The 12443-nt window shown below is 37.0% G+C and overlaps 1 protein-coding gene across 1 annotated transcript in view; it reads left to right on the plus strand.

Moving 5' to 3' along the window:
* Positions 1–12443, plus strand: part of LAPTM4B (lysosomal protein transmembrane 4 beta) — a gene marked incomplete at its 5' end in the record, with an annotated part of 63289 nt that overhangs the window by 15751 nt on the left and 35095 nt on the right. The window contains one exon of the mRNA XM_023538237.1: positions 6792–6903. Within this exon, the coding sequence (XP_023394005.1) occupies positions 6792–6903 (112 nt within the window). The remainder of the gene's footprint in view (positions 1–6791; positions 6904–12443) is intronic.

A 12443-nucleotide genomic window follows, 5' to 3' on the forward strand; every position in this document is an offset into this window, starting at 1 on the left:
GTTGAAGTTGGACCTCAGTGAAAGGCATATCTGCCATTAATAGATTTTAGAAAAAATTTCTAAATATTGACATATAAAAATTAGCCAACTATCCGAAAACAGCATATCAGACCATAATTTATATTTTTTATTTTTATCTATTTTTACTGTGAATATTGCATACATACAGAAAGGGCACAAAATACGAACAGCTCAGTTGTCATTAGCCAACACCCATGTATCTACCATTCAGGTCTGACTGTTCTCTTAAAGGTTACCCTAGAGATTATAACATACATCCTTGACTTTTTTTAAAATCTCACATTAATTGGTACTTTCATTCTCTTCCTGGACAATGCAAGGACCTAAGATCAATTCAATTCCAATTATCTACTCTTGATTTATATGCTATTATTGTCTATTTTGATTCTATTTATATTTTGAACTCATAAGTCATTATTATTGCTATTATGTTATCAATATTCAGTTGCCAGCATAATCATCATTTTTCTTGTTCTTCATTTCTTTGTACACCTTCAGCCTTCTATCTGGTATCATTTTTCTTTTGCCCAAGGAACACCCTTTAATGCTTTCTTTAGTGCTGAGCTGCTAGTCACAAATTCCCTCAATTTTGTCTGAAAGTATCTTTGTTTCATTTTTATCCTTGAAGGATTATTTTTTACTTCATATAAAGTTGTAAGTAGGCATTTCCTCCCCAGCATCTTGAAGATGTTAACTCCATTGTCTTCTTACTACTTTTATTATTATTAAAGCCAGCTGTCTGAATATTTTCTTCTGTCTTATCTGAGTCATTAATTTTCTTGCAGCTGTGTCTAATGGGTTAAATCCATTCATTTGAATTCTTGATTTGACTATATTTTTTCATTCTAGAGTTTCTGTTTATTCTTTTTGAATCTGTCATGTCTTTTGTGTTTGTGTATGTATGTGATTCTAGTTCCCTGCCAAATTCTCATTCTGTTTCTTTCTTATCTCCTATAATATAGGAAGCATAGTCACTATAAAGGGCATGCCCATCACCTTCAATATATAGAGCACCTATGGTCTGTTTCTGTTGTTTCTGCTGGTTCTTGATCTTAGCGTCCTATCTTCTGTTTCTTATATTAGACATTGTATTTGAAAAATTGAAGAAATAATTTGAGGCATAGGATGATATATTTTTCCATTAGGGATTTTAGTAGCTTCTTACTGGGGTCTAGTATCTGAGGATCCCCTGATCCAATCTCAGGATTCAGATGATGCAAAACTGGGCTGTGTCCCTATAAAGACTTGTCTACTTCTGGTTCATCTTACTCCTATGGTTCACTTTATCCTTTCAATTTCTTAATGGTAAAGTCCTGGGGAAATCTGCCCTCTACCCCCGTCCCCTCCACCCCACAAGCCCTGAACTCCAGCTTTTGACACCCAGGCCCAGCAAAGTCGATGGTGCTGCTCAAACTCCTAGCTCTCATCCGTCTTTCCTAGAATCGACAAATGCTCCAGGGACATTTCTGCCTTCGCCTGGATCTCAGCCCAGTACTTCTTCACTTCCTTGTTAGCTGTCTAATGCTTTCTCACAGACATTTGTTTATATTTTGTCCAGGTTTTCTAGTTGTCCTCAGTGAGAAAATTGATTTGTATTACCTAGTTCACCGTTATTGGAAGTGGCAGATCCCTTTATTATTATTATTCTGTTCTACTCGGATATTATTATTCTATTTTACTCTGATATTTCTCCCTCATTATACATATTTCCAAGTTTTGATTCGAATGCCCAGACAGATTTGTTTGTTCTTGGTCATCTTCTTACTATTAATTATTTTTCTTTAGAGAATCAGATTTAATAATAATATTCTATAACATATTTTACATTAAAATATTTTCAAAGCTTTAAATAATTTTTCCTGACTCTAAAAGCAATTATACTCACATTAGACACTCTGGAAAATACAAAAAGGTATAATGATAAAGTTATAAGTTTTCTGAAAACATGCCACTTGCTTTATAACATTGTATTTTTAGTGCTTTTAGTATGTTATTTATACATGTGAGCATATTACAAATATGCATAATAAAATTAGAATCATATAGCATTTTTAGACTATAGTTTTCACTTTATACTGTGAATGTTTTCTGAATATGATTTTCAAAGCTTGCTTAGGATTCTGTTATTTGGTTGTAATATTATTTAGCCATTCTCCTATTTTTGTTTCATGTTTTGATTAAGTAAATCTGCAATGATCATTTTGGACACAACTTTCTGTGCCAATTTTTGATTCTCGTGTTATTACTGTCTCAGTGGGTTTGACTGTTTCTTTTATTGAGGCTTTTAAAAAGAGCTGATAATTACTTTTTACATTTTCAGTTGTTTAGATTTAAGCTGCAAGTTAGGATCTGATATGTGACTTAAAGGTCAAGAGCACTTTGGATCCCTAGAGAAAATACAAGGGCCTGAAGACCACTTAAGTAATTGGACAGAAGTTGAATTTATTTACATACGGAAGTAATCATTATCAAGAACAAGGGGAAAATATGTGACACCGCAGGAACACTTTGTAAATAGAATTGGGAACAGTTTGTATACAACCTATCAAAATGGACAAAGTCCAAATGCAAGTGAGCATTAACTGAATGAGAAAATAAATATGCCCTCATTTTCTCTTCATTTAGATTAGCTGTGGTGATTACATAATCTGTTCCTGGCAAGGTTTAGCATCTCTTGGTTCTCATTTGTGGTGACATTTCATTCTTGGTCAGAATGGATGATTGGGTGATTTCCATTTTTTCTCTTTCGGGAATTACTTCTTATCCAATGTTCTTGGGACTTTGACCTGTATTTGACCTTTTCCGTCTGACTGTGTTTAGTTGTTGCCATGGCCAGTCCTACCCCTGCCCCTCCCCTTTGCACAGACCTACGTCCTCACAGATCACCCTGTCACTACTGCATTCACATCATGGTGTGCCAAATTCTCTTCCAACAGTTTAGGTTTTACATAATAATACAGTAAATATGTGTCAGCGCACACCTTCTATTATGAAATATTCACTCTGTGATTAAAAGAGCGTAATGGTGAATCATTTGTGACATATAACGAATGACCTTACCATCACATCTTAGTTCTATATATGTCTACTTTCTCTGGACTACCTCACAAAGAACATGGACACCTGGAAGCGGACTTGGCCCCAGGACTGTGTTCTGTGGCTTATGAGTACAGAGAGAAGGGCCATAGGACTAGAAATACAGGGGCAGATAATAGTTACTAGAGCAGCTAGTGCACAGCTAAGTATAGAACCCAGTTTGGAGTGAGGGGAACACACCAAACCAGTAGTCAGAACTGTTGTCAGGAATGATGTGACATGTTCAGAGACTGAGCAGAAGAGAGCAGAATGCACACGAGACTAGGTATCAGGCCGTCAGAACTTGAGCAGGCAAACAAAAGCTGAGGGCAGGCTTGAGTACTAAAGGTTTCGAATAGAGAGAAAGAGCATTAGAGGCCAGATAGACAAGCTAAAAATATGATTATTTGGACATCCTACAAGTACTTTTCAGTACAACATATCTAAAATCAACCTTGCTGTGGTCCTTCAAGTGATCTTCCTTATTTCTGATAAGATATATCTTATCACCCAGGCTTGAAATCTGTCTTTTTTGCTTCCCTTTATCTTTTCATCTAGTCACTTAATAACTCTGATAATTCTACCACTCTGGGGAAAGGTCTTGGGTTCAAACCATGGCTCTTTAACATATTAAACCTAAGATAAATTCACTTAACCTCTCAAACTAACGCATAAGATAACAATCTTACAGGGTTGGCATGAGAATAGAGCTGAGTCCATAAAACCTTTATTAGCTCTTCACCAGACTATTGAGATAGTCTGGTTTCCTGCCTCCATTTTAACTTGTAGTTTCTAGTGACAGCTCTGATCATGTCGTATCCCACCTCAAAAACCTTTTACGTATCCTTCATTAACTCTTTGAATAAAACCCCAAATTCCTATCCTGGTGTCGAGGACCCTCCACCGTCTGGCCCCAGCCTGCATTTCTAGTTTTATTTCCTAACACTTTGCTCCGTATGCTGTGTTCCAATCAAACTGAACTACTTGCCAATTTTAGTACAGGCTCCTGTCCCAGTGGCCTTAGTCATACTTGAACTTGTTCTTTTCCAAGCCTCTGAGATTCCACAACCTTCTTGTCTTTCCGTTCACTGTACAAATGCTACCATCTTCGTTGCATCTCCCAGTCACCCCGTTGGTACTGTCTTTCTCTGAACTTCATTATTCTTTCTCTAAACTCTGGTTGGGCTTACTACTTTATGCGTTGTGTTATTTGGGCCCATAACTTATTTAACCTCATATTCTGAGTCCTGGAGAATTCTTCCTAAGCGCTTAGCAGATACCTGATCTGTGATAGGCAATTAGTAAATATAAGCCAGGCAAGGGAATAGTAACAAGCTGAATAAGAGGTGATAGGTCATTAAAACTGAAAGGGCAGGAAAGCAGCTGCATAACACTGGCTCAGAGGATCTGGAAACTGGATAATTTTCTGATGCCAGCCAAGAGCTTATATATGGTTCTTGTTAAGGTGTGAAGAGGTAAGGGAACTAATCTGAGTGGCTGTTATATGCCAGTCACCCTCTAGGTGTTTTACGTAATTTACTCATTTGAATGCCAATTAGATCACACTTTTCCCTTCCTTAATATTCTCCACTGGCGTCTTATTACACTTAGAAATACAATCCAAACTCCACAACCAGCCCTGCGGGATCTCTAAATCCGGGCCATATTTCTATAACCAGACACACTGCACCTCCTCCTCACCTTCTTCTCTTACCCTCCCTACTCTGCCCTTCGTGAAAGCACAGCCCATGAATCCACATTTATGTTTTCCCTTTTCAGCCTTAAAATCAACCGCACTACAATAACCACAAATATTCCGCCTTTGTCTGGTGCTCTACTTTTTCAAAACACATTCTGAGGTTACTTTATTGGATCTTATTTCAGTCCATAATCTTTGGACTGCCTTTTCCAAAGATAAGAGTATAGAGGGAATGAAATGCCAAGAAAACTTGACAGTTTATCAAAGAACATCTTTGTCAAACATCACGTGCCAGTTGTGGGACTAGCTTGTACCTTCCGTTAAGCCTTAGATATGTCCTAAAATGTTTTCTTTAACTAGAGTTTTGCTAATCACACTCTCTTTAAAATGTGCTACGAAGGTTTTCTTTGATCTTTGGAGAGAAAACAAGAAATGGGTAGTTCTGATAACCATTGTGGGGAGGGTGACTGGTGGATAAGAAGAGGAGGGAGTTTTCACTTTATACCCTCTTGTAATTCAAAGAAATGTTTAACCACATGCTTGTAGTATCTGTTTAAATTAGTTATATATGTATACTTTGGAAAATTGCTATCCTCATTGATATATATATATATTTTTCCCCCCAAAATCAGTCAGTTTGAAAGGTAGAGGAAGAAAAGTATTCCAAATCCTACAACGATCCTAACCACTTGTGTTTAAAAATGGATTCTGGATTTTGTAAAACAAATAACCTGACTATTTGAACCTCTTCTGTAAATAGGTATTTCCAAATATTATTTTTATATTAGGCTACGCCTTTAGTTAGTAAAAGGACTTACTCTATGTATGAAGATTATTTATCTTTTCTCTCCTTTTTGACAAGAGTAAAACATAGGGCTCTATCATAAGTTTCTAAACCCAGAAAAAAGAAATAACAACCCCATCTCAGCCCAGGTCTGAGCTAAACTCTAGAACGCCTGCCCCTCAGCCCACTGCACTTGGTGTGTGCACAGCATGCAGCAGGCGGGCGGGATGAATAAGTGAAATAGAGATGCAGAAGTAGAATGGTCAGAATTTTGCAGTTGATTGGAGAGAGGGGATGAGGAAGATGAAAAGCCCAAAGGTGATCAGGTTTCAAGTATGACAAGAGACTTTAAGAGATTTGGTATTGGAATTGAAATTCCTGGATTCAAATTCCACAGTTAGCTGCCTGAACTTGGGCAATGTACTTAACCCCCGAGCCTCAGTTTTCTCATCTATAAAATAGGGATAATTTAGCAAGTACTTCGTTAGGCTATTGCAGGGCTTACGAGAGAGGATCCACATAAAGCACTTAGCATAGTGCCTGAGTGTTTTCCACTTTCAATTATTAATGGTGACATTATTTTTTAAGACAAAGAACAGAAAAAGAGCAGAGGCAGGAGATGTTAAGGAAGATGATTTCCACTTAGACAAGCTGAGTTCGAAATACCCGAGGGAAATGTATTCATTGATTTTTAAGAGACAGAAATGTGGGCCTAGGACAGAAAGGGGCTCACATGAGCTACTGCAGGAAAAGGATCCTGGCTGTGCCACTAAGTAGATTTGCATTCATTTTCTGACATTGTTTCCAAGATGATCTGAACCTGTGGAGAATGTCTTATCACCTGCAAAAACTTGGGGTTTCTCACTAGAGTGTATGTGGCTAACTAGAGGTTTTTGTGCTTTTCCAACTACTGGCATCAGAGCTGCTGCATATGTTTGTGCCAATTGTTCACTGCTCTAGGGTCCTGGCTGAGGGGGGCAGTGAGGTGAAATCCAGCTATCATCTGGGCACCAAGCCTTCTGCCTTTGGCTGCATCTGAATGGGCTGGTAGTGTTTCAGCCTTGAGAATGTTCGCCTGTCCTCCTGGTTGTGGGGCGGGGGGCTTAGTGTTGAAAGTTAAGTCTCTGTTGAAGTTAAACTCCATGTGGTCAGTATAATTTTCTTTTATGGGGACTATATTTTGGGTATATTAAATTTTTTATCTCATTGCAGATCATCAATGCTGTGGTACTGTTGATTCTACTGAGCGCTCTGGCTGATCCAGATCAGTATCACTTTTCAAGTTCTGAACTAGGAGGTGACTTTGAGTTCATGGATGATGCCAGTAAGTACATCAGATTGCAACTCTAGGTATTTTGGTATTTTTAAAGGCAGGGAATCTGGCTGTCAGTTCTTTCTATTAGATTACAAATATAGATTCATGGGCTCATTTGAACTGATATTTAACTTTCCATTGTTACAAATCACATCAAGAAATATTTACGTGCTGCCTGTGTTCTGCCTATGTTCTAAGTGCAAGAGTCTAAAGAATATAGCTTTTACTTTTTTGTTTTTACATTTTATGTTAATGTGCCCATTTTTAAAATGATTGCTTTATTATGACTTTCACCCTGCCCTTTTGGTCTTTTTGGGAGGAGGGGAGTAAATAAATGGCAGGAAGAAGTTTAAAAGGGTAATGCGTACCTTATCATGTCTTCTGTTATGTTTCAGTATTTACCTTTCTTCCAGGAGGTGGTCATTCTCCATTCTAGAAACCACGTTGCTGGTTATTTGGTGGATTTTAAAGAGGCCTTTTTCTGATTATTGGAAACATACACAGGCACCTGAATGTGGACTAAACAGGAGAAGGCTGGGCACCCAGCTTGGAGGATCACAGGGACCCAAACATTTTATAATTACAGTCACCCTCTGTCCCCGCCGACTGAAAGGGTCACTGCTGTGCATAATCCCAAACAAAAGGTTATGCACATTTATTTTCATTGGCTTTGGAGAACTTTAAATACATTTGAAAAAAAAAGCAACTGGAGAGAGAGTGGCTTAAGATGCAGTTTCAGAAATAAACTGGGAGTCTTTGTTGATCTTAAACAAATAGACAACCAGATATTTCTCCAGCAAAACGGGTTTATTCCAGAACAACAAAGAATTGCAATTTGGGACATTGGGGTCTAATGTAAACCACCTGGAATCCAGAGAAACAAAGATGAGGAATGCCCATGTATGGACTTGGGTGGGTCTCTTGTAAACAAAGAGTCCATTGGAGGAAATTAAGTTAGAAGTAAAGTGACTTTTCATTGGCTCAGTTATAGCTGTCTCCCATTGGCTGAGCTAGTAGCACTAGGCAAAGAGCAATCTTTTCTTTCTCCTGCTGAGGTGGTTAAAATAGTATCACTTCCTATGGAAGATGCAAGGTAAGTCTCTTCCTGTTGGGGTCAGTAGTGTGCGTTGAGTGACAGGAGTGGGACAGTTCTCCCTCCTAAGCTCCCAACTCCATTTTTAAATGAGGTTTCTATTTATTAATTTTCACACTTCCAAAAGACATAGTGAGGCTTCTGGATTTTATTCTCAGCGGGAGAGAAAGCTATTCAGTGTTTTTAAATAATTCAGCGTTTATGAACTGGTGTCTTTTAAGGATATCCCTTTCATTGCTGAGTAGAGGATGTATTTAGGGGACTGGTTTCCGGGACGTTTCTCTGCAATGCGGACTATACTAGGATTGGGGATGAGACTAGGTTTTGGAGGTAGAATTGACAACTTGCTGGTGTGGGCAGTGAGGGAAAGGAAGGAATCGATGATTCCTACTTTCCAGCTTGAGTAAACTACGTGCCTCTTTATTGGGATGAGAGAATTTATGGTCAGGAGAAGGGAACAAATGTGGGAGAGAAAACTTGATTTCGATTTAGGTGACTTAGTATAGTTGTCAGGGGTATAGGATCTGAAGCCAGACCTTAGTTTGAATTCTGACCCTGCTATGTATTAAGTGTGTTAACATTGGGCTAGTTACTTTATGTGCCTTAGTTTCCCCCTCTGAAAGATAAGGATGATCGTTGTATCTATCTCATGGGATTGTTGTGACGATTAAATAAGTTAATACATGAAAAATGCTTAGAATGGAGTGTGGCCTGTAATAGGTGTTCAGTATTTTTTGCTGTTTTACTAGCTGTGCTTATTTAGATATGTTATAGATGAAATATGAGCTATCTTAAAGTGGAGAGTTTTAAAAGATAGTCGGATATGTGAACCTGTAGTCCAGAAGGCTGGGCTGCGGTAAATTTGATGACATCAACCTAAAACTGGCATTTATGTTAGAGAGACAGTAAAGGGAAAAGGGAAGGGGGCCCATGATTGAGCCCCGAAGGAGCCCCAACATTGCAGTTCAGGAGGAGGAACCGAAGAACAGCTGGAAGTGAAGTAAAGGGAAAACCAGGAGACACTTTATATCCATCGTCTTCCACCACCATTGTTTCCTAATATGTACTAAGAAGTCAGGACATCATATTATCCTGGGGTTGGGGACTTTGTCAGATTGAGATGTGACTTCAGCTGTTACATTACTCATTCTCTCCATTCTGAATAACTCTGTTACTCTAATGAATTCTTCTAGAAAGGATAATGAGTTCTATTAATATTAAATTAATCTCTCTCTGCCTTCTTCCCCTGAGTTAAAAGACTATCTAAGCTATAAGTATAATGTTTGATTGACATTTAAAGATAAATTATCTTACAGTATTTCTAGTAGCAGGATTCCTTTTCTAAGATAATTGAGATTAGAAAAAGAAGTTTTAAATAGTGCAGCTATGGTTCTATCTGAGTCGAATAGTAACGCTGCATACCTTGTTCTAATTGCCAGAGATTAAGCTGGGTTAATATGACTATCTGGCAGTATAGATTAATTTAGCTGGCTTCAAAGGCTTACTGGTATTTAAGACTTTAAAATAGTAAATGTTTTGTAATGTTCTGGATATTAATTCCATTGCATTTGCGTTTTCTCATATTTCATACATTTGAAAAGAGCGAGTGAATGGTTGTAATTACTTTTAGGACTATCTATAGATCATTTAAATCACATGATTAAAAAGGTACAGAAGAATGGATATTCACTTGAGTGAATCGTTTTTTAAACTTCTTTTCTCTTACATTTCCTTTTCACATGTTTTGATCTCCTTTTTAAAATATGTTTGCAGGTCAAAACTTATGTCCAACAAGCCTATCTAATAAATTCACATGTGGATAGGTTTAATAGTCATTGAAATGGGTACAATCAATTGCTTTAAATTGAAAATTATGGAATATAGCAACTTGAAGTTAATATCTTTTTGGAATGCTGGTAGCCATCTGAAGATTTTATCCAGAAGCAGAGCAGGAATGTGTCTTAGTTTTTCATGTGATCTTTACCTAAAATGATCTGGTAGAAGAAAGCCAAATTCCTATTATTTACATCAAAATGGGAGCATATAGGAGAATCCATTGGGATAAAGAAAATGTAAGGATTTCTCTTTTGTAAAATTCAGCCCTTTAATATTTGTATTTTTATGTATTTTTATGTGACACAAAAGTATTAGTAATAATATATATTTATAATTTGTAAATAAATGTTTTTTGTTATAAAAAATTTTGACTATATAGTCTTGTGCTACCTAATGATGGGGATACGTTCTGAGAAATGTGTCATTAGGTGAATTTGTCATTGTGCAAACATTGAATGCACTTACACAAACCTAGATGGCATAGCCTATTACACACCTAGACTAAATGGTATAGGCTATTGCTTCTAGACTGTAAACCTGTACACATGTTACTGTACTGAATACTGTAGGTAGTTATAACATAATAGTATTTGTGTATTTAACCTTATCTAAACATAGAAAAGGTACAATAAAAATATAGTATAAAAGATTTAAAATGCTATACACTTAGGGCACTTACCATGAATGGAGCTTGTGGGACTAGAAGTTGCTTTAGGTGAGTCAACGAGTGAGCGGTGAGTGAATGTGAAGGCCTAGTACATTACTATATGTAATTTTTTAATAAATACTGTACACTTAGGCTACACTAAATTTATAAAGCAACATGAGATTAAATCAAGCACAAGAGAAAATCACGCAATCAAGAGACGCGGTAAACAAGTTGTATGAAGCTGCCGCCATACAGCACAGCATACTGTTTTACAGCAAATTTTGCTATAAGTAGAAATATACACGAAATGATAAACAGTTTAATATAATAAATACACGAACCTGTAACGTAGTCATTCATTTATTATCATTATCAAGTATTATATGTCTGTGCTTTTGTATGACTGGCAGAGCAGTAGGTTCGTTTACACCAGCATCACCACAGACATGTGAATAATGCATTGCACTATGACGTTACGATGGCTATGGTATCACTAGGTGATAGGAATTTTTCAGCTCCATTAAAATCTTATGGGACCACCATCATAAGTGTGATCCCTCATTGACTGAAATGTCGTTATGTGGAGGACCGCTGTACTAGGAAAGGATGAGGAGCTGTCATAGGTGGGAGGAAACTAAGGAGACACACTGACATTGCACTGGGAGATCTCGGATTAGATTCTGGGACCGAAAAAGGACATTGAGGGGCAACAGGTGAAATTCAAATGAAGTCTATAGTTTAATTAATAGTATTATACAAATGTTAATTTCCTAGTTTTGATAATTACACTATAGTTAGGCAAATTGTTACTCTTAAGGGAAACAGGATGAAGGGTATACTTGAACTCTACTGTTTTTGCAACTTCCCTATATATCTAAAATGATTTCAGAATAAAAAGTTAAAAGATAGTTTATTGACTTAGAAGATTAAAGGATAATGATTGAAAAGCATGTGTGTGACATAGAGTATTATACACTCGTAGCTTACTTTGAATAGAAGTAATGGAATTTTATTTGTGAGATTTTAATGGATTGGCAAAGAATTGTAACTGGAAGTGTCAGTATCATGCACACTACCAAAAAGATCATCCAAATTTCTGATTAATTTTGTAGACTTGTCTTTCTAATCAAACTTATTTTTATTTTATTCACTGATTAGACACATCTGGCCCAAAGAAGGAGATGACCATAAAAATCATCAAGAGTTGATGGTTACCCACATATGGTCACCTAATTGTGTAAAAGACACCACTGCATTTATTGGAGAAAGGGTAGTCTTGTCAATAAATGGTTTTGAATGATATCAATAAGACAAAAAACAGATAACTTCAAAGAAGATATTTATATGGCTGACAAGGAGATAAAATTCTCTGCATTATTAGTTATAAGGAAAATTGCAAGTTATAAGCACAGTAGTGAATCACTGTCCCCTCCAAAATGGCCAACATTAACAGAACCGACAGCACCACCTGTTGATACTGATATGGATATGACCAACTGGAATTCTCATGGCTGCTGGGAGTGTAAATCATACCACTTTGGGGAAACTAAAGCTAAATAAGCATCTACCCTATGACCCAGCAGTTTCACTCCTAGATGTGTACCTTACAGAGATGAATGCTTGTGTTCATCACAAGGCACATATAAAAATGGTCATAGTAGCTTTATTTATAATAGCCAAAAGTTGGAAACAATCCAGATTTCCACCAGTAGTAGAATGGACAAAAATGAAGTGATCAGAGATGAAACAATATAGGCAAAATAGATGACAGGGATTCATTATACTTTTCTGTGTATGTTTGGAAGTTTTGATAATAAAAACTAAGAAATAGGAAAAAAAAAAGTATGATTGGTTGGTGTTTTCCATATGGCTACAGGCACCACAGAGAAAGGCTCTCCTTGCTCTGTCATTCAGAAAGAGTCCCAGGCTGCCTACCTGCTCTCTGTTCACACAGCCAATAGACAAGCTTGG

The sequence above is a fragment of the Pteropus vampyrus genome, unplaced genomic scaffold, assembly GCF_000151845.1.
Source record: "Pteropus vampyrus isolate Shadow unplaced genomic scaffold, Pvam_2.0 Scaffold215, whole genome shotgun sequence".
Classification (NCBI taxonomy): domain Eukaryota; kingdom Metazoa; phylum Chordata; class Mammalia; order Chiroptera; family Pteropodidae; genus Pteropus; species Pteropus vampyrus.